This window comes from Micropterus salmoides, unplaced genomic scaffold, assembly GCF_014851395.1.
Source record: "Micropterus salmoides isolate LMB-PRFRI ecotype aquatic unplaced genomic scaffold, ASM1485139v1 Ms_hic_scaffold_2, whole genome shotgun sequence".
Taxonomy (NCBI): Eukaryota; Metazoa; Chordata; class Actinopteri; order Centrarchiformes; family Centrarchidae; genus Micropterus; species Micropterus salmoides.
The window spans coordinates 32,661,050-32,683,034 of record NW_024041150.1 but is presented as its reverse complement, the minus strand read 5'-3'; the positions used below and the strand labels follow the sequence as shown (position 1 = coordinate 32,683,034).

Here is a 21,985-nt window from a genome sequence, read left to right as displayed (position 1 = left end):
CGAATCTCTGACTGAACTGCTGGCAGTTGAGTTGCATTGTGGGTAATGTAGGTAGCAGGTTTAAACAAGGATAATGAATGCATTATCTTTGGTTCTGCTGCATCTAACTGTCCTTAAGCGGGCGATGCTAAATCTGGGGACTGCTCTTTTAGCATTAGGTTTCTTTGGACTTGAACTGCAGCGGACATTAACGTTCTGGAGTAGGGATGAAACTATTACCGGTTTAATGGTAAACCCTGGTAAATTTCCCGAGGGTTATTATTACTGTACACATTTTAAGTACCATGATAACCAGGTACGGTTAACCGCGCTATTATAATCTCACGGTAAACACTGTCCAGCGTCTCCCAGAAGCAGGCGTGCATGCGCAGAATGCAACGTGGGTTTGTTAGGGTCAATAATGTCACTCTGAAGTCTGGTCGTATTTTAGTTTTTATGAGAGCGCTGAGGGAAACTTGATTTAAGAACCTTATAGTTAACGCAGGGTGAGTTAACTTTTAGCTTTGGTTTGTCTGTCTGACTTGCTAACAGCGTGTAAACTGAAGCTCTCAGTGTTGCTGCTCTTGTAAAAACGCTACACGTTGTTCTGCTGCTGTGAGCGTCGTGTGTCAGCAGAGTCTATATGTCATGATAACACGTTACGCAGTTTAGTCAACCAACCAGCATATCTAGAAACGCTACAGACTGCTCTGTATTTATGTCAGTTGTTGGGCTCATTACAGTTACTATCACTGTCTTCTAAAGACTTATTTGTTTTCATGTAATTGCCCACGGGGTCATGGTATTACCTATATAATATAAAATATAAACTCTTGAAAATGCACACTGATGATTTTCATTTGTTTACAAAAAGGTATCTGCTGTTATTTAATTTTTTATGCAAACAAAATGGCAACTGTATTTGTAGTTTTCAATATAAAACTTGTTGAAATTTGTTTCAGTGTGTTTATCAGTACATTTTAATATTTTTTGGCACATTTTTACAATACAGTGATGATACTGATAACCGTGATAATTTTGGTCACTATAATTGTGAAATTTTCATACTGTTTCATCCCTATTCTGGAGGATTACTAAGTTAGCATTTATTTTGTTATAGGAGACCTATTATGCTTTTCCATATTTTATGACTTATCTACACTGTTACAATTTTGGATGGTCATGTTAAACATGGCCGAAGCTTAAAATAATGAGGTAAAGTATTTAAAAGAAATCCCTGTGAGTCAAAACAGATCAGGCCAATCAGAAGACAGTGGGCTTTGAGAGGCGGGGGCCTTAAAGACACAGGAGCATCTACAGCTTGTTTCAGATAGAGGCTGAAATTAAGGCCTACATAAAGACCCAGTATAAAATTTATCTTTGAATAATGCAAAGCTGCCATACAGAAGTCACAGAACTAAAATATAGGACTGGGAAAAGCAGCACCATAGGTCTCCTTTAACTTGGTGACCTCCAGACAAATCCCACCACAGAATTGCACCTATGAGCTTTCCTTTAATCGCAAAATGCATTAGTCCAGGAGCTTACTGTAATGAGCTGCTGCCTCAGTCCGTCAGGAGCTAACTACATGCAGATTGGACCTGTAAATTCAACAAACCCGCAGTGCACATTTGTGCTGGCCCATTTTCTTATTAAATCTGGCCCTGAATGTTTGTTTCTGGGCATAAAAACTCAAATATCATGCAGCTAAATACATCCGATTGTAGGCAGCTGTAGTGAATAAATCTGCATATCACTCTTGTTAAACCCATGTCAGTCAAACCTCAGTGTCCACAGGGGGCCAACCTATCCACACAAGTAAAATGATCAAAACACTGGTGGTTAAACTACAGATCGGGACAAAACAGGGACCATCGGAGCTCTTCCTTCATGACAAGAAAGGAACAGATTTTCATGAGTCTAAGGCTGAATTTTTTTAGGCCCTGGGGGATAAAGTCATACACACTCATTCATCTAACACACTCTCTTCATTTGTCCCAGTCTCGGCCTTCATCCTCCTTCCTCTTCACCTCTCAGGTCCAAAGATAAGACATAATAGTTAGGCATAAAGTTCACTCTCTCACACAGTCACACAAATAAAACCTTTCTCGCCATCCTTTCCTCGCCCTCTTAGCACTCTCACGGGCCAAACGGTCAGACGTCATAGTCCGGCAGGGCGGAGTAGATGATGCCGCCAACTGATGGAGGGCTGGAGTGGAGAGGAAGAAGCCAGCAAAAAACCGAGCCTGGGGAGAAAATAAGAGATTAAATCATAAAACGTCTTTTTCTTGAAATGAGAGTCAGTTCTTTAAAGACGTAATAAATAGCTCGATGACAATAGTTGTTAGTGGTACATTTCAAATTCTTGGTGATAAGCGCAAACCCACCTCTTCCGAAAACCTCCCGCAGCAGAGCGAGCTTTGGCTTGCGGGTGTGAGGGGGGTGGTGAGGCAGCTGAGAGGAGGAGGAGGTGGAAGCAGATGAAGATGAAGAGCCCCTGTCCTTGAGCATCAGCCTGTTCTTCATCTGCTCTATGGGGGTCTCGTCTGTGATTATAGAGACCAACTGGAGAAGGAAGACAGAAAACGTATGGTATTACATTTCAGAAAACTTTATTTACAAATTATTTAATCCAAATTTAGCCCTCACATTCTTAAAGACTGTTGTAAATAAGACAATGGCTTTTGATAAAGTATTCATTTTTCTTGGCTCAACAAGCCTCGTCTACTTTTACCTCGGTTTGAGTTCCAACCATAGACCGTGTAAAACAACTGGACGTCGCCAAAGTGACGTCACCCGCTGTTTTGTGGACTACTACCTTAGTTTCATTTTGGACATCACCATCTTGTTTTTTTTGGAACCAGACGTGACCATATTTGAACGAGAGGATAGCGCTAGCCAGCTTGGTTAGTAAGGTGCATCTTTTATTCATGTTAACTGTTATATATATTAATTAGGATGCTAATTTTGGCTAGCAAAAAACATAAAGACTTAAAACTAAATGTACTTAGCAGAAGAAAATGAATTGCCAACAACTCCTTAAAGTGTCTGAAAAAGACATTTTTAGGCGTCCACAATGTAATAATTAACTTTCATAAACTATTTTGCACTGGACTGTAACTAATGATTATTTTCATTATGGATTACAGTGTTTCCAACACATTGACTTTACTTGGGCGGGCCACCCAAGTATATAAGCAAATATTTGGCGACCCATTTTAGTATTTTGCTGAGAATCACAGAGAGTTGTTACCTATTATGTAACACGATGCAGACACATTGGATATTTTACAAGCACGGACCAGGTAAAGCAACAGTGAACACACCAGTGTAGATGTTATGAGAGCAGAGAGTATAACCAAGCAGGAAGCTTCTGGTCTGAGAGGCGAGGCCAATGTGGAAGTCCCTTAAACCTGCATTGTGGCCAGCAGGGGGCGACTCCTCTGGTTTCTAAAAGAAGTCCGGCTCCATTAGAAATAATGGTAAAATGACCCTACTTCTCAGCTGATTTATTAACTCAGTAAACACTTTCCTGATGAGTTTATGGTCTCAGTCGCTAGTTTCATGTCTTCTTTAATACAACATTAAGTATTTTATGGTCCCATTTAGAGGAAAATAGACCATAAAGCAGAGTATGCTTCAGGGCGGGATTATCTATGATTGACAAGTCCTTACCATGGTGACCTGTCAACAAAGCTAGAGTGACTTGTACCAACAGCACTGTGTAAATTTAACCAGCTCCGTTAAAAAAGCTTAGTAGGAGTCGGCTGTTCACTTTCTCTGGTGAGTACATTTAGTTTTAAGACTGATGCACCTATCTAAGCAAGCTAGCTAGCTTCACACACGGCCATTAGCTCCACCGTCTCTTCCAAATATCACGTCTGGTGCCGCTGGTTGCAAAGAATGAACATGGCGAGGCCCTATCGGCCAAACTCGAGGCAATAAAACGGCAGTCCACAAACCAACGGGTGACTTCACGATGGTTACGTCCTCTTCTTATATACAGTCTATGAGTATAACACACTATGTTCCTGTAGATGTGACGAGGGCTCAAGTTCATTGAGGGTTAAGATTTGGTTTAAGGTAAAGAACAGGGTTCGGGAAAGTCTCCCTCTAATGAATGTAAGTAAATGCAATGTCGCCTTTGAGTGATGGAAGCAGATTTGTGTGTGCGTACCTGATCGTAGAAGATGACCATGACAAACACGCCAAACAAGACCGACTCCACCAGGAGGATGATGTAGTGAGCGCTAAGAGAGACAACATAACCATGAGCTGACTAACCGAGTAACTGAATCAATGGCAAACCTAAGCTAGGTTAATTCTTACAGACACTATTCACTTTGCAGAGGACTCACACTATCAGGTGCTTGCTGGGTGTCTCTGCTTCTTTCTCTGCGTCGCCATCTCGCTCGTTCCTTATCCGCCACACCCAGGCCGACACCACCAGCACCATGGAGTACAGACTGGCCATGCCTGCACACACAGATAGCATCGCGGTATCAACAGCATTACCCTTCAATCGCAGTAGTGGCGAAGGTTAAGAAACATTAGAATATAAAAGAGGAAGTATTCAGTGACAGGATTAGGATTTATAAAAAGGATACTGGGGAATAAAATATTAAATTTAAATGAACAAATGTTTCTTGTGGGGTTAATACCAACTGTAAAAATTTAATTTGAAAGCAGGGAGTGGTGCTTTAGTACAGATAAAGGTGCTGGTACCACTTGCAGGTGTCTTTAAGGAGGAGTGCAGATGTGTGTCTTGGAAGATGTTTTAATGTATTGTCGTGTGTGCGTCAATGTAACTTTTAAATGCTGTTTTGCTGCCTTTCTTGGCCAGGTCTCCCTTAAAAAAGAGGGATTATATCTCAGTGAGCTTCTTGCAGCTTAAATAAAGGTTAAAGAAATAAAGATTAAAAGTGACCATCGGATTATCAGTGTTGAAAGTAGGACTGGGCGATATAGCCAAAAATGTTATGACAATAAAAAATGTCATGACATTCGATATCAATTATTATCGCGATAAATGTCCAATCATTATTTCTTTCAAGTTTAAAGGCTGATTTTTGCTCCTGACTGAAAGTTGAAGAAACCATACGGTTAATTGTGGTTTTAATCCTTTCTTTAGGGTCAGAACACTTGATGTCCATTTTCTGCAACAACATAAATCTCTTAATAGAAAGATTAAGTGCTAATTCGTTCAGGATTCAAATGAATTAAATTAAAACTTTTTTTTTTATTTTATTGAGGAAATTTAAATTGTGATCATTATTATTATTGTTTTATTGGAAAAGGACAAAAGTTTAGACACCGACACCGATCGCCTTCATCTTCTGAAAGGAGCCTTTCACTGCTTTCATACTATCCAAACAGATTGTACAATAAGGGCTGCAGAGGCATTAGCACACAGTACTATGTTCTGATGTAAACAGGGTGTAGCATGTTGTGTACTGACCGGTGTAGAAGAGAAACTGGATGAAATACTTCTGGTTTAGCTCTCCGACACAGTTGTTGATCCTAAAACACACAGATTAGAGTAAATGGATGAGAAGATGATGCCTAAAGAAAGAAGGGTTTGGATGCACAACAAAGAGACAAGGTCTGAGAGATGGTGCAGGAGGTGAAAAGAGAGAAGCAGAAAATATTAAACAAAGAGGATGGATGGGTGGTGTTTTCTCACCAGGGACAGTGATGGTCCATGCGGCGTATACACCTCTGACAGACGCGGCAGTGATGCGCCCTGGGAGGTCTGTAGGTTTCACAGCGACTGCACACCGTCCAACCTTCACAGCCCTGTAAACAGCAGGACAACAGGTAACTACTACAACATCCACTCAGTCTGACGGATACTCAACCACAAGAAATCAAGTTTCAGCTTCACCTTTGACTTTATCGGCCATGTGACACATTCAGTGTGCACAGACTCTACACAACAAATACTGAACAAAAGGTGTTTGGACATTACAGACATCAAGTGGAACATCGTCCGACAATTGACGTCCCAAATTCACTTCTCTCCTTGAAAGACGGTTTAATTTTTTAAAATAAACAATCATTCCTCGTATTAAAACAGCTGTGACCACTGCATTAGACGACAAACAAAAACAGTCCTTTGCACAAAGATCTTGGATTAATTGCACAAAACATCATCTGAAAAACTAGCTTACTCTTTGTACACTGAATTTAATTCTGAAGCAGCACTTTTGCAGCTATCTGGAACAGGGACTCACTTTAACTTGACTTCCTCTTGTTGTAAACACTGTGCAGCTTCTCATTTTAGAATATATCTATATATTTCACATATTTTATTTGTTAATATCTATTTTATACTTATGACTCTGGACTACAGGACTTGTTTTTGTGTTACCTTATTTATTGTGACTGTTATGCACCACAACACCAAGTTGTGCAAATTCCTTGTTGGTGAAAATCTACTTGGCAATAAACCGGTTTCTGATTCTGATGGGAAAAAAAAAAAAACATATAGTGGGAATAGGCCATCACAATTTTCCGGAGCTCAAGCTAACTTCTTCACATTGCTTAGTTTGCTCGCCCGACAGTCAAAAATTCTAAAGATATTCAGTTGACAAAGATATAAAACCGAAAAAAGCAGCAAATTCTCACATTTAAGAAGCCAAAACTGGCAAATATTTGGCTTTTTGATATAAGTTTGATAAATGCTGCAGCACTACACTGGCATAAAATCCTCAACTTTGAGAAACCTTATAGCTGCAATTTTCATAATACCCGACCCGAATCAGAATCAGAAGGAGCTTTATTGCCAAGTAGTGTTTTACACATACCAGGAATTTGCTGTGGTGATAAGGTGCTACACGTAGACAAACATACAGTCAACATAAATAAATGTAGAAATATATAAATATGGAATGGAAGAACAACATTACAGATATATACATGTGCATTATTCTGGGTCTGTGCCGTGCAGAAGTAACGCAACGGAAGGGAATATTGTGTACATACAAATATATAAACTGACAACATAAAAATATACAACAACAACAAATATGTTCAACGTGCCAGGTCTGTGTATCACATGCAAGGGGGGAGAGTCAGTAGGGGACCCGGGCTTTGTTAACGGTAGACCCGTCTACCAACAATATAAACCCAGGCAACAGAAGAGATGTACGTTTACCATTTATAGTTTATCATTATTATTCAAATGTAAGATCGTGTTCGGCCCACAGAAGACCTCAACATAACTATTTTCTTGTTTTGAGTGCAGCTTTAGCGCAGACTCATACATCATTCCCATCACTTGGTCAAACAGTAAGCAACACCACCGATTTGAGACAGCACTTTGGACAGACTGACATTAAGCTCTTAAATACAAAGTGACAAGCCCAAAAGCAGACATAAGTGTAGCTGTTAAGATGTAACTACAGAGTCACCTTGAGATAAAGACATAGCTGTTAATAACACAGAATCAGAGAGAAGCTATAATCTCCCTGATCCTCCCTCTCTCTCAGCCGTCAGCCTCTTACCAACGTTGTTGTTGAATTCATGACAAAACAAAATGCCTCCAAGGTGGAAAAATCCACACAAAAAGCAACATGAAAAGACTTTTGAAAACAATGTAAAGTTGTTTTAAATGTTTGAACAATTATTACTTGACTCAGCGGTAAAATTATGGACTAAACTCTGTGTAATTAGTCAGAAAAGGGATTTTTACTTTGTGACTCACCCGCTCACTCATCCGAGACGACTGCGAGCGGAGGTCTGAGAAGTCTATGGCTGTGTCAGGAAGAGGCACCATGCCTGGATTACAGCAACACAAACGCACATTCAACATCGAAAATCATTTCATCAACCCATTTCCCTCTTGACTTAATAACCTGAGTAGTGAACACACACTCTGAGTTACTGACCAGGGTCTGAGAAGACAGCTTTGGCGTGGCAGGCCAGCAGCAGCAGCAGAATCAGGTTGAACACTGATCCATGTAGAGTACACCACACACTGTCAGAGAAAAAAGAAAGGGAGACTTAATACACAAAACACACACATTTTATTGTTCTGTTAAGTGTAAGGCTGCTACTAACAATACTTTCATTATCCATTAACCTGCCAATTATTTTCACGATTAATTGTTCGATTTGTAAAACCAGAAAAAGTTTTTAAAGAATTTACCCTCAACAATTACAAACAGAAAAATCCTGCTTTTACATGAATGCATGAGAAATATTATTCTAATAAATAATAGTATAGTACAGTCACAGGGGACAATTTTCTGCATAGAGTAATTTTACTTTTAATATATTTTCCTGATTATACTTACATACTTTTACTTACTTAAGATTTTCAATGCAGTATTTTTGTTTGTAACAGACTACTTTTACGTTATGGTATCTGCACCCTACTTTTACTTAAGTAAAGGATCTAAATACTTCGTCCACAATCGCTGGCCTGTGTCAACTAAAGAAACAGGTTAAACGACCGATTAGTATAAGAAATAAGCGAGTATAAATAGAAAAATAAAAAACATCAATAAACTATAACTGCGATATAAAATAAGTCACAGGAAGTGTCTTACAGTGTCTATGGTATCAAATGTAGCCTATTTCGTTTGTCACAGCAGCCAAACAGCTGACCGACTGTTCTGACGCGGGTCAAACGCCTCAGCAAGTAAACAAAGGAAAAAAGACGTTATCTGGTGTCAGATGTTGGTGTATCTGGTGGATACAAAAACACTGAATAAACATCCAATTAAATGTGTGTTGCTGAAAGTAAAAATAAGTTGTGTCTTGATTCAGCAGAGAGATAAAGCGTGAGGATGTTGTGACACCTGTCAAATGAATGGAGACAGCGCAGGGAAGCAGACGCCATGTCTCATTTCTAACGGTTTAAAAGACATAAAAACACAAAATACCGACCTGCCCGAGTAAGCGGGGATGAGGACATATTGTATGACCACGTAGTCCGCGTAAAACACGCTGAAATAAGTTAAAATCAGACAGATAACGCCGCAGGGGTCTCGCCTACAGCGCAGAGACGCCATCTTCTGCAGGGCTCCGCCCCCCATCCCCCGCTTCCGGGTGACATCACGATGAAACCTGATGCCGCCTTCCAGGACCGCAGGAAATAACAAATTATTCTTAAAGGGACAGTTCATCGACATGAAAAATGCATTTTTGTTTTTCTGGTTTATTATTATTAGGGTTGCGTATTGTTTTACAATGAAATCAAATCAGTTCTTCTGGCATACAACATAAACACCTAACACAGTATCAATTTAGTTGTAGAGTACTGGCAGGAGAAGTGATTTGATTGTGGATTTCTTCCAAGCAAAATGTCATTTTATTTTACTTAATTTAGACTGATGCATTTTATTATGTCATATTTGCATTTTGAAAGCACATAAAAGCAACCCGTGTTTTATTGATTCGACTTTTCAACTATTTTTTAAGATAGATAGATATACTTTTGGCATTCTGCATAAACACTTGAATTAACATTATTTACCTGGTGAGTTGTTGAAATATGTTAAGAAAATACACGTCTAACTTTCACATTTCTTTTTTTCTAATGTTGGAGTTTGAACTAACATGGTATCATTTGAGTTCTATAATACTGTCCGGAGAAGTGATTTGGAAATTTCTTCCAGGCAAAAATTTCACTTTTTTAAAATTTTTAAAATTTAGTTAGACAGATGTATTTTTATTTTTAAATTTTTGTAACTTTATATTATTTGCCTTTTAACTATTTTTTTCCTCTTGTTTCTAGCTATATAGATCTGTGGAACAAAAAACAACTTTGAGCCTCACATATATTTTATTGATTGGTGCCACCTTATTATTTTATTATATAATTTTGTTTTTACACACATTCTTTTTAGAAGTATGCAAAACAAAGCACCATATTTTCATTAATAATTCATTAATTAATTATTTTAAAAAACACCCAGATCCAGAGTCAGTTTGTCCGGGAACAAAAGTAGGAACAATATTTTCTTTTGTAAAATTTACAACCTTACGAGTCGCACCTGAAAGCAACTTTGAGCCACAAATACTTTTTCATACTTTTTATTTTTTAGATAGATAGATAGATAGATAGATAGAAAGATTGATAGATAGATAGATAGATAGATAGATAGATAGATAGATAGATAGATAGATAGATAGATAGATAGACAGAGCATACAAAGAACACAAGGTGGCAGTATATATGTGTAAAGCTGACATGTCCACACTGTCGCTCCTCCCTTGAAGTAGGCAGTGACCAGCTCGTCATCCTCGTTTGCTCAACACTTTGTTGCTGCAGACTCTCGCAGGACGTGTGTGTCAGGAGTTGGTTCATTTATTTTTCTACTGCAAACAAACCGCCTTTTCACTTGGATATATTTTATCACTTGTACTTCGAAGTTAAACCTCTTTTTTGGGGGGGGTGGGGAGTTTTTTAAAATTGTGTGGGGGAAACCTCGACGGGGAGATAAAACAAGAAAAGCAAGAGTCAAAAGAAGAAGACGTAAAGACACAAACCTGGAGGAGGAAAAGGGCGTTCATACTTCGAAGTAACCATGGAAGTTCCTGGTATGCAGGTAAGAAGAAAGGTGGACGTGGTGACTGGTTTGAAGGTTTGCTAGGTGTTTTTTAGCCGTCGTTACAAGCAAACTAAACTGCTTTATCAACAGAAGAGTCGATTTTGTGCATCTAGAGGCCATTTTCTATATATTTTAAAGTGATTACCTGGTGTTTATGTGATATATAACCTCAAGGGACTCATTATTAAAGTCAACCGTCTTCAGTCTCCGCACCCAGTGTCAAGAAACGACTCTCTAAAGAGTTCATAGTAGCTCATTGTGTTATCATAAAGTGACGTGTAATACTTTCTGTGGTACTCCTATATTGAGTTTTTTATTATTATTTATACCCTTACAATATTCTTATGGTGTGTGACTTTGGTACGCCATAGTGTTAATGTCTCCTAAATATCTGTAACATATCTGTAATATTCATACAGTGACTTATAATGTGACTTTAGTACTGCAAACAAGGTTTTTAGTGACATTATGTTGTTTTTATATCTTTAAATAACGTACCTTTTTATATATTGACTTATGGTGTGACATTAGCTACTCCACACTGGGTTTATAGTGACATTATTGTTAAATCAGAATCAGAAATAGTTTTTTGATCCCAAGGGGAAATTCTTGCCATTTAAATCTCTCTCTCTTACTTATAAGTCACAGTATAAATAAAGGGACTTAGCTACTCCACCCTGAGTTTATAGTGACATTATGTTATTTAAATCTCTTTAAATAACCCTATAATGTTTAGTGACTTCTGTACTCCATACTGACTTTAAAGGGACTTCATGGTGTTCATTTCTTTCAAGATATCCCTGTAATATTCCTATATTGACACATAATGTGTGACTTTGGTAATCCATAGTGTTAATGGCCTTAGAGATTAATATATTACTATAGTTACTTATAATGTGGCGTAGCTACGCCAAACTACAGTGATATTATGGTGTTTAAATCTCTGAATTGTGGCTTTTATAACTCTTATGATGTATAATATATTTATTAGTGGAGTATAATATGACTTTGTACTCCATGTTGACTTTACAGTGACTGTATGGCAATATTCCTGGAATATTCCTCTATTTCCCTGTTGTGTGTGTCCACTGACATTTTGGTGACCTTTTGGCACTTGAGGATCTTTATTATGTACGACATTTTTGAGTGAATGCATCACTGTGATGTTCATGTCATATTCTCACAGTGACTCATTGTGTCAGGGAGCTTACATTAGCCTTATTTATAGCTCATTATATCTTTATCTACTGTGGAAGGGTTATGACAGGGCAGCACTCGCTAGGTCCTAGGTGTGTCTGTGCCTATGTGATATCCCTATGATACTTGTTTAGTGACCTATATTGTGTTTGTTTTGCGCAACAGTGACTTTGCGGTTTGTTTAAGGTAAATCAGTCGACGGGCTGTGCTTCTGCTGGTTACCAAGGTGTGTGTTATAAGCGTGTTAAACCTTCCGCTCGGCTGTGTCTCAGGTGTGTCTACCTGTGGGACTGGCTGCCGGGCTTGTCGGATCACTTGCTTTGCCTGCTCTGGTCGTCCCAGATGGGCGGGGCAGGAGGTGATGTCACATGTTGTTTAAATCAACAGACAACACACCTGACACCTGGCAACAACTGCTGCAGCACAGAGCCTGACAGAAATGTGTGTTGTACCTGTGAAGAACACTTGTGAGAGAGAGAAAGTGGGATGTGTTGTGTAATGCTGAAAAAACCTGATTGGTCGACTAGCCGGAAGACATATTGCAGTTTTGATAGGTAATGATGAATTTCTTTAAGCAAAAAAAAATTAGCTCCTATTGATATATTTTCAGTTATTTTTCTCCTGACACTTTGGCCTCTGGTAGCTTAAAGTAGGGCTGGGCAATAAAACAATAATAATAATTAGCACAATATAATTTTCCCCAATAACAATATAACAAATGTTCAATAAATCATCAATAAATATTTGATTTAATTCATTTGAATCACAAACAAATTAGCACTTAATTTTTCTATTAAGATATTTATTTTGTTGAGGACAAGGGACTGAAAAAATATTTACTAATCATATTTTTTGAAAGAAGATTTTATCATTATACGTTTGAATGTTCTACCTCATGTTCTGACCATAAAAAAAAAAAAATCTGTTTTTTTTTTCCTTCAATTTTTACTCAGGAGCAAAAATCAGCCTTAGAGAAGAAATAATGATTCGACATTTATCGTGATAATTATCGATATCAAACGGTATGAATTTATCATGATAACATTTATGGCCATATCGCCCTAACTTAAAGCTACAATAATCAACATTTTTATATTAACAAAGGATCAAATTACTATATGTAATGTCAAAAGGGGCCACTCGCAGTGACAGGCCCACAGAGAGTTATTTCCCGACTTTGGAGTTCCCTTCAGCTTTACATAGCATTTTAGTGTCTTTCAGCTCATTGTTTTGGTTCACTCTTATCCCTCTCATAATATCGCTACGCTGTTTCCAGGGAAAAAGCTCTGATTGAATCCATTGTACACGACCTGCTCAGTAGCAAACAGCAGACGGACACAGTTAGGGACTAACTGATGGACATAGTGGAGCATTTAGCAGCTAAAGAGCAACATACTTTTCTCAGAACATCAAAAACCGAGCTAAAAGGAGAGCAAATAAGGGAATTGCATCCATCAGGTGCCCAGAAAAATGACTGTAAATGTCTGCTCAATGTTGCTGCCTGTTTGCTAGATATGTAAATATTAAAAGCAACAGTATGTTCTCCACATCAACTTAAAAGGAGATACGTCAGTGTTGTATTTACAGCTTCAGTGTAAACATAGCCTGTTAGCTTATACACTAATGAAAATAATCCGGGGGGGTTGCAGCCTTTAATGTTGTGTAAAAAAAGTCTCTGTCTAGTCGTATTGCGTTGGCTTAATGTAGAAGTTTGATAAAAGGATGAGGTTGAAAAGGTCAGGGAGAGATTTTAAGGTCCCTTGGTCACAGATGCGCATGAACTTTGAACCTGTGAACCACCAGGACACATCCATTTTTTTTCTTTTTCTAATCAGTAGATGACACTGAGCTGTTGTGAAATCCCATCACAGTGTTTTAGAAAGCCTGACCAAAGTCAGACAGCTGTTGCTTCTGTGGGCTCTTGGCTCATCACACATACTGAAAACTGTTTTTTCACATGCTTTTTGAAAGAAACATTGCATAATTCAGAACAATAAGCTTGATGCAATTTTGAAACCATGCCAATATCACACAAGTTGCCCAGCTGACACGGTTATTTACAGTGCTTTTACAGTCTGTTACAAATCATATGTTTTGTTGTTCAGCTGTAACATTTGCTGCCTCGGGCACATTTCTTTGTATCAACTCATTCAGAGGTTCCCACAGCAAGTTGTAGTTCAGGGCCGACACGTCTGGCCTGAAATACAGACCACCTCCGCCAGCGTCAGAAGAACGTATACAATTTTATGAACCCTTAGAGAGCAGAGGTGCTACATTACACAGCCATGGCCAATTATTTATTAAGTGTTGCAGTTTTTTAGACGGTCTAAGTAAACTGATCGAGATTCATAATGACAGCAATTTTGATGCTTCATCAGTGTGTTTTGTAATGTTGGGATATAAAGAAAGAACCTCTGCAAAGTAGTTTCCCATGGGAAACCCTGTCTTTAACTATATTTGAGAGATACTTGCTTCATTGAGTGTGCCGAATTTGTGCACTTTCAAATATCTACGTTGGCCCCAAAAATCAAGTACAGTTCAGATTATATTGTTTTCTACTGCTGATTTTTGTCTTTTGGTTTAGGACTGTTGATTGAACACAAGCTAATTGGAGACAATACCTTGGGCTCTTGGAAGTTGCTTTGGACATTATAACCTTTATTTGAACAACTATTAAATGGATCACTATGAAATTTTGTACTAAGTGCTAATTGCTAACATGAATGCTAGGTTTGTCATTGTGAGCATGTTAGCATGCTGAAATTTGCATTTAAATTAAAGCATTGTTGTGTCTAGTATGACCTCACAGACTCTTGGTTTTGCTCACTGTTTTATAGACGATAAGTGTGTCAATCAATCATGAAAATAATTGCCACTCACAGCCATAGTCATCTGTGTCATCTTATGTAGACATGAAGTCTGTCTCTCTCTCTGAATCCTTTACTTCATATAGAGAGACACTGCAGAGGCCCTAAGAATGCAATGCAAAAACAAAATGCTTGATAAAAGGTAAGGTGACTGAGCCTCGTTGATGTATGTTGTGACACTAAAAAATCAGCTGCTTCTCAAAAGCTTGTTTGGAGTTGCGTGATGACGCAGTGTCAATAAAAGCTGACGTGATGCAATATGATTAGACTTTTATTGTTTAATTGATTGACAGTGTGCTGCTCATTAATGGGAAATAAATAAATGGGAATGGCTCCACGTATACAGGAACACAATTTATTGGTGCTTGTTATCTCATTGTTGCATTTTGTTTTGCTTTCTTTGTTGTCACTGAAAAGTTTTAGTTTTAGTGTTGGTATGAATGTTTCCTCTCTAACAGAGAGAATATTAGACAGACACCACTGGAGACCAGTCATATGTGTCTCTGATTTTGAAGTTAAAGGAGTAGGGATGTCCCGATCAAGTTTTTTTTGGCCCTAGTCCCGATATGAGTCCTTTGATTTTGTCTGCTGGTACCAAGGAAGGACCTCCTATACTGAAGGTTTCAAACTGTAGACTTAACACTAGAGAGAAGACGTCTCACTCTGTTGGAGTGTCGAACCTACAGAAATACTGTTCACTCACAGTTGTAAACAAAGGTGCAGAATTTGATCAGCATTATTTTAGCCAATGCTGATCCATCAAATGGGGCGCCACTGCCAAGCAAAAGTACTTTTTAAACGACGCATCGTTGAAATAATCTATAGAAGCTTCGAGTACTAAAATCATCGTTGGCTGCAGCCCTAATGTGGTTGAGGAATGCAATTTAAACAATTTAATATAAAGTATTATAAAATTATTATTATAATTAATTATTTATTTAATTTATCAATGAATTTGATGTATCATGCAAATATGCATATTGAAATATTTAAATGTATGGTTATTACTTCACTTCTGGCTGTGTGGGTCTGACAGAGGCTACTCTCACATGGGCAGCGCTCCTCCTTCTTTACAAAGCTTTACCGGTCATAAGTTGTTAATTTTTTGAATGGAATATCTGCTTTAGCCCAAATAGCCACAAAGTCTTACACAAGCTCACCTCTTACTCCTGCCGATGTGACTGCACTTCTGCTAGTTTATTGAAGTGTAAAGCTTTAGCTAGCTCGCTGACTCTCTTCAATATGATGGGGTGTGTGTGTGTGTGTGTGTGTGTGTGTGTGTGTGTGTGTGTGTGTGTGTGTGTGTGTGTGTGTGTGTGTGTGTGTGTGTGTGTGTGAGAAGGAGGCGCTGAGCCCCGCCCTCAGTGAACACAACACAGAGAGCACAATGACATCAAAATGTAGCAGTTTTTTCTGTACATTTGGTGTACTGTTACTGGATCAATTCTTTTAGCGTCTAAATCTTCCTACGCTCTTGTGTTTTAACCTTTCTGTTGTAAACCAGTCTGATTCTCCACCTCTGGTGCACGGGTACAGGACATGCAGGTTGTTTCCGATGTGGCACACATTGCGGGAAACCAACTGCAGGCGTGCCGACAGAAATATGGGATCATCAAACACCAGGGAGTGTCTTCTTCTTCTTCGGCTCTTTGTAATTTTTACGACTGCACCTTTACAGAGCTTTCATAGTCAGGCATCCTGTCATGACATAATCACAGGCTTCACCAGACTGAAACTATGTGTATTTCTATGAGTGTTTCTGGGTGAGAAAGTATCAGCAGCCAACTGCTTGTAAGTTTTGGCTGTGGGGGTTGAGTCAGTATTTCTGTGGTCTGAATCATAGCAGAATGTTTTTACTCTCCTGTGCTCTTCTATTTGGTTTGTTTATGTTCACATTTTCCTCAACTACAGCTTTTAAGCAGAGGTGACATGGCTTCAAAAATCGCTCCTGTATTAGAGTTTAAGTAACATGTCACACTACACGTCCATCGAGTCAGATTGGTTTGACATCACGCAGAGTCATTAAAGTCCCCACTTTCACTCATAAGAACAGTCGTCATAAATGTCACAATTTCCAAAGAAAATTGTAAGCTAAATAACATGAATGATAGAAAGTTAGAAAAATCAGCAACTATTTTGATTATTAATAAGCATGGATTTACATAAGAAATGGCCCTGAGCCAGTAAAAATGTATGTCAGGCAAGTTGATTGGCCAGTTCGGGCCAGTGACAGTTGCTCTTTATACATCGGACGTCAGCTGCCTCGCTGCCGGCGTCCTACGCCGTCTACAAAGGCAACATTGTAACGTGTCCTAAAGAACGGAGTTCACCGATAAACAGATGGCTTTACTTGTTGCTAAAGTAACCGCTAACTGCTGCTAACTAGCTACTGTTATGTAATTAGCCCAGTTAGCTGTGCAACTAGTGGTCATGGCTGACTGAGACTGACTGAGAGCTTGGGGCACCTGGGGAGTCTTAGTGTTTAGTTTACACCTCTGCTCAAGCACTAGAGGAGTTCATGCGAGGGGAGGGTGGACCCAGCAGGGAATGAGTGGGGGAGCAGCGCTGGAATGGGCGCCAGATCCGGAGCTGTGCGGGCTGGCATCCAAACTGCGCTCAGCAGCCTCCAAGTGAATGAGACCTGATCTGGACTGAACTCCTCCTCAAAGACAAGGTAATTTAGTTTCATGATGGACAGATACATTTACTTTTTGCTAAACCGCTAACTGTATCTGTCCAATAGTGGTCCTATTAGCTGACTCCACCTCGGGCTGCCAACAGCCAAACCTGGCAAGAAAACCACCACAGCACCGTAATACTTGTAATGTAGTCAAACCGACCTCGGAGGCTGTGTTTGGTCCTGGTCTGGCCGCAGTGTTAACTTTCTGGGAGCTGGAACCAGTCCGCACAGAGTCTGCAGTCTGAAGCAATTCTTTGTTGTTTGAATGAATTATTACAATGTGGAGATACGATTTATAAAGTATTAGTATTATGAAAACATGGTTGTTTTTTTCGGGCTATTAAAAATAGGCAAGGGGCCAATAAAACCCTGTTCTATGAGCCTGGAGGGCCAGTGGGGGGAAATGTTAAGTGATTGTTCAATTCATTTTTCAAGCAAAACTATCAAACACTCCCTAGTTCCAGGTTATTTTTGTGATCATTTGCTGTTAATTTGTTTGTCTTATGTCATAATAGATCAATCATTTGATCTACATTAACTTGGACATTCTTTACTATTTTTATCAACCAAACAATTAATAATTTAAATAACACAATTTGCAGATTGATTGATAATGAAAATAATTGTTAGTTGCAGCCTAGTTATAAATAACAAAATGCTGTTGAGTTTTGTCGTACACATAGACTAGTACTTTGTAGTACAGGTAAATAAATGTTATTACCTCTTGGACAGAGCGAGCTAACCGTTTCCAGTTTTTATCCTAAGCTAAGCTAACTGGCTGCTGGTTGTAGCTTCATATTTATCATACAGACATGACAGTGGTATCACATCTAACACTCAGCAAGAATGCATATAAGCATATATTCCAAATTTCAAACTATTCCTTTATCATTTTCAGCTTATTCTGTCAAATAAATAGAATAAATGTTCTTTGGTATTTGGTACAAATGATATGCCGTTATTTGAACCTGTAATTTGAAAGTGGGTTACAAACATCCCCCAGATTTGTTGTACATCTTATATTTATTTTAAATACATCCAGTTTGAATAGACCTTAAGTAGTTTTGGAAACATTTTGATGTTGGATGACTTGACAGATCATGTCATGGTTTTTAGTTGAGTTTTAACGAAACAGGAAATGTTAAAGAGTGGTAAAATTTTCACATGATGCGGATCTGCAAAAGGTCATTTTGGAGAATGCTGTGTTTGTACTTCCTCCTCCAGCAGCTGTGACCTTTGAACCCTAATACACATACACATACACACACACACACACACACACACACACACACGCAAGGCAAGGCACATACATAGAACTTTTTTTGTTTGGATATTTGGACACCACTTGTTAGTAAAAACATGGATCCCTCGTCCTCTCTCACTTACTCACTCGCACACAGAGTTTCCATAGCTGTGTCCAAGTTTTTCTGGGCAGCTGAATGTTTGCATGTTGGACCGACCAGGCAGACTTAGCTGACCTCAACTCAGCCTCTCTCTTTCTATCTGTGTTGCTTTGACCTGAACTTACTTCCCATCGCCAGTGTTTCCCGTATCAGCATTTAACCTACAGCTGTAAAATCTGTTTCCCTGTTTTCCACCGTTCCTCTGTAGTATGTAAATCTTCTGTTTGCATTTAAACGCATCCCAGTGTGATATAAAATGTGCTGTAATGTATCTTTGGAACATTGAAGAGACTATGTAGAGACAGATATATTTGTGTGAATTTGATAGAATATTAATTGCTTGAAATTGTTGGGAACACTTACAGAATGGAAAAACTGACCCAAACTGTAAAAGGTAAAGATCGAAAATTTGGACCATTTACATGAATTGAGATACTGAAACAATAATTGTGAAGTGGATTGGAAGTGAGAATCTATACGTGACTAGAGATATTTTTTTCAATATTATATTTTTATAGTATTGGCGCTGGTTACAGTTTTCAAATCTGAAAACTCAAAGTAATAGTACAAACAAGACTAAGAGTTTACAGCTGTGCTAGCAGCTCTGTTAGGCACATTGGATGCTAATATTTAACAAGTAAAAAGGCCAAATTTGGCTTTTAAACTAGGCTATTGGTCAGACAAAACAAGCGATCTGAAGCTGTCTGTTTGATCTTTGAGAAACTGAATTAAAATTTTCTAGACTAAATAATAAATCAAAAACAGATTAATAGTTAGCTGCTGCAGCACTACTTGTATGGCATGTTAAAACACATGCTGTATATTTACTATATATACTTAATTATTTTCACACAGAGGTCACGTGCACAGGGTGTTTGCTTTGCTTCCAGGAAGGTTTTTGTTTTATTACCACACTTAATGTCTTTATACAGTCACCCTGCTGACTTATCAGCTATCTTAACAGTTTGATCAGGTTAATGGATGTAGCCTACACCACAACAAGCTTTCTCTGCGAGCCCAATCTCACCCGATTGGTTATATATAATATAATTTTCCAGTGCACTTCCTTGAATTGGAGCTGGGGGAGTTTATGGATAAAGATTTATCCGAATGAGCAACATAATCTAAACACTCTCTTCACATTGTGACTTTGGTTAAACATGAACGTGAAACACCTTCTCACAAATCTGGAAAGTGGGTTTGTTTGCATTTGAGTAATTCTCCTTGAATGCCTGTAACTGATAAACTCAAATTAAAATCGCCAGACTGTGTGTCGAACAGTCGTTTAAAGGTTATTTGACCTGCAGTGAAACATTAACTGGAACTGTTTTTGACTGTGAAAGATGGTGTTTTTTCAGTTTCTCCTTAAATGTATAATTATCTACAGTGACAGGACTGCCCATATCATCTGTAATGATTGAGCCAGCATTGAATATTTAACTTCCTTCTCTCCTTCAAATGTTGTTCTTTCAGCACGCTGACACAGAAAGATCAAAGTGTAACCTCTCAGGTTTATAAAATCCCTCTTGCAAGTGCAATCTGTCATGTTTACTTATTTTACGTCTTTATACTCTAAACCCAAAACCTTCACCTGTAACAAAACATAGTCTCTCGCTCAGGCCCCCAGGAAGCCTCATTGTTGGTTCTCATATTATTACATCATATTTGTTACCTTAACAGCTGGTTTCTGCACTTTCTTATTGGCACAAGGTTACATTTTTCCCTGATGGAAAAACAAACATCAAGAAGAAATTAAAGGATATTTTTGACACATATTGTAGTGATTGTGCTTCTACCAAGTTGAACCAAGGATCTATTTTGCATCATAATGTTATTTGTACTTTTGTGATACATTATGAAAACACAAATGCAAATTTTAACCACTGCCCGAGTATGAAAAACTGTCCCAAGCCTCTCTCCAACTACAGCAACAACACCGTAGCTAACCACATGCAGTCATCCACAAACGCCACAAAACCAGCTTCCAACATAAACTCCACGATAAAAAAAACACAATAAAGCTTTATGTGCTGAAGCCTGTCAGGCCAAACGAGAATCAGATCGGTGAAAACATCAGAAAGGCTGGAGAAACACGATAGCTCGCCGGCCAAGGCCGAGCAGTTGCTACTGTTATCTGGTTCATTGCAATATATTATGTAAGGTTATGTCTTTCCACGTTACTATTCCATCTTACACCATTCATATTACTATCCTGTGTACAACCGGTACAAGTGTGTTAAAAGTGTTTATTTTAGCCTCTAAGAAAGGATCTAACGCTACAAAGCAAATGTGGAGCGATTTGTTTACTAGCCTTGGTGCAAGGCAGGACCAGCCACCTATTAGCGAAGATCTACCGCTGTTTACTTTGTAACGTTCAATTTAGATTTATTGACGTTTGACCAACACTCAGGTACACAGCTTCTCCACAGTCTCAGTTGATGTAACTGTGGCCCACATTACACCTGGTTGCAATATTAAAACTGAACCGCAAGTGGCCGCTGATAACTACATATTACCCCATTTTAATACTTTTTAAAAATTTTACATTTTACATCTTTGAATTATGACTCTATCTAAAGATTAAACAGGTGGGAATAATTGTGGTGGGAATGAGAGTGTTCAAATAAACAGCTCAGGCAAACACATATACACATATGCTCGAATGAGTGAGGAGAGCTCAGTTGTCACTCCCTGGGTGGAGCAAGCTTGTGGTGTCTGTCAGGTTCAGTGGTGCGATTTCACTGTAAATCAAATATTATTGGCACCTTGGCATTTTTCATCATTTTCTGACATTTTGTAGACCAAAAGAATTATCAAGAAAATAACCGCTAATGAAAAATAATCATTAGCTGCATCTAGCTGTGCATGAAGGAACTACAAAATTCCTTTCATTATGCAGCCTGCTGTATAAAGACTATTACTTACCTGATCTTCCCTTCATTCTTTGTCTTGTCTGACCAACAGTCCAAAACCCAAAAATCTAAAACAGAAAAAAGCAGAAAATCCTCACATTTAAGAGACTGGAACCAGGGAATATTTTCATTTCTGCTTGATAAATTGCCTAAATTATTAATCAAATTACCATATCAGCATTAATTATGATACAAACAGAAAACTAGTTGGCTAACAGTGGCTTATTTGCTTCTGCCAAACATTATTTGTGGACAAAAAACAATAAACCAAAAAGTCAAAACCCACACAGGTGTTTTAAATAACTGTTCTTGCATGTTACTAAACTCCATGTGCTTCCAGGAATGATTTAAGAAGTGCAGTATGTTGTGCTGTAATTAACAGATGTAA

The 21,985-nt window shown here is 38.4% G+C and overlaps 2 protein-coding genes across 4 annotated transcripts in view; one reads left to right on the top strand and one right to left on the bottom strand.

The window, feature by feature from the left end:
* Positions 1 to 477: 477 nt before the first annotated feature.
* zgc:77880 (zf-DHHC domain-containing protein) lies at positions 478 to 9,010 on the bottom strand. Of its 2 annotated transcripts, none has more exons than XM_038731201.1 (9): positions 8,872 to 9,010; positions 7,869 to 7,957; positions 7,673 to 7,758; positions 5,663 to 5,775; positions 5,438 to 5,499; positions 4,338 to 4,455; positions 4,157 to 4,229; positions 2,367 to 2,544; positions 478 to 2,225 (listed from the first exon to the last, which is right to left on the bottom strand). In XM_038731201.1, the coding sequence occupies exons 1-9, from the start codon at positions 8,994 to 8,996 to the stop codon at positions 2,134 to 2,136; spliced, it is 936 nt and encodes a 311-aa protein (XP_038587129.1). In that variant the 5' UTR covers positions 8,997 to 9,010; the 3' UTR covers positions 478 to 2,133. The 2 variants fall into 2 exon arrangements, with proteins under 2 accessions (XP_038587129.1, XP_038587130.1); XM_038731202.1 differs by having other exon boundaries at positions 7,685 to 7,758.
* A 1,250-nt stretch (positions 9,011 to 10,260) lies between these two features.
* stk26 (serine/threonine protein kinase 26) overlaps positions 10,261 to 21,985 on the top strand; it is a 33,974-nt gene continuing 22,249 nt past the window's right edge. For both annotated transcript variants that reach the window (XM_038731222.1, XM_038731221.1), the window contains exon 1: positions 10,261 to 10,535. In XM_038731222.1, the coding sequence (XP_038587150.1) occupies positions 10,515 to 10,535 (21 nt within the window). In that variant the 5' untranslated portion in view covers positions 10,261 to 10,514. The remainder of the gene's footprint in view (positions 10,536 to 21,985) is intronic.

Excerpts from the sequence above, each read along its gene's own strand:
- zgc:77880 (XM_038731201.1), bottom strand. The coding sequence starts at position 8,996 with ATGGCGTCTCTGCGCTGTAGGCGAGACCCCTGCGGCGTTATCTGTCTG. Across the intron at positions 5,500-5,662 it reads ATGGACCATCACTGTCCCTG|GATCAACAACTGTGTCGGAG; the intron begins GTGAGAAAACAC and ends TGTGTGTTTTAG. Across the intron at positions 2,545-4,156 it reads TGGTCATCTTCTACGATCAG|TTGGTCTCTATAATCACAGA; the intron begins GTACGCACACAC and ends TTCCTTCTCCAG.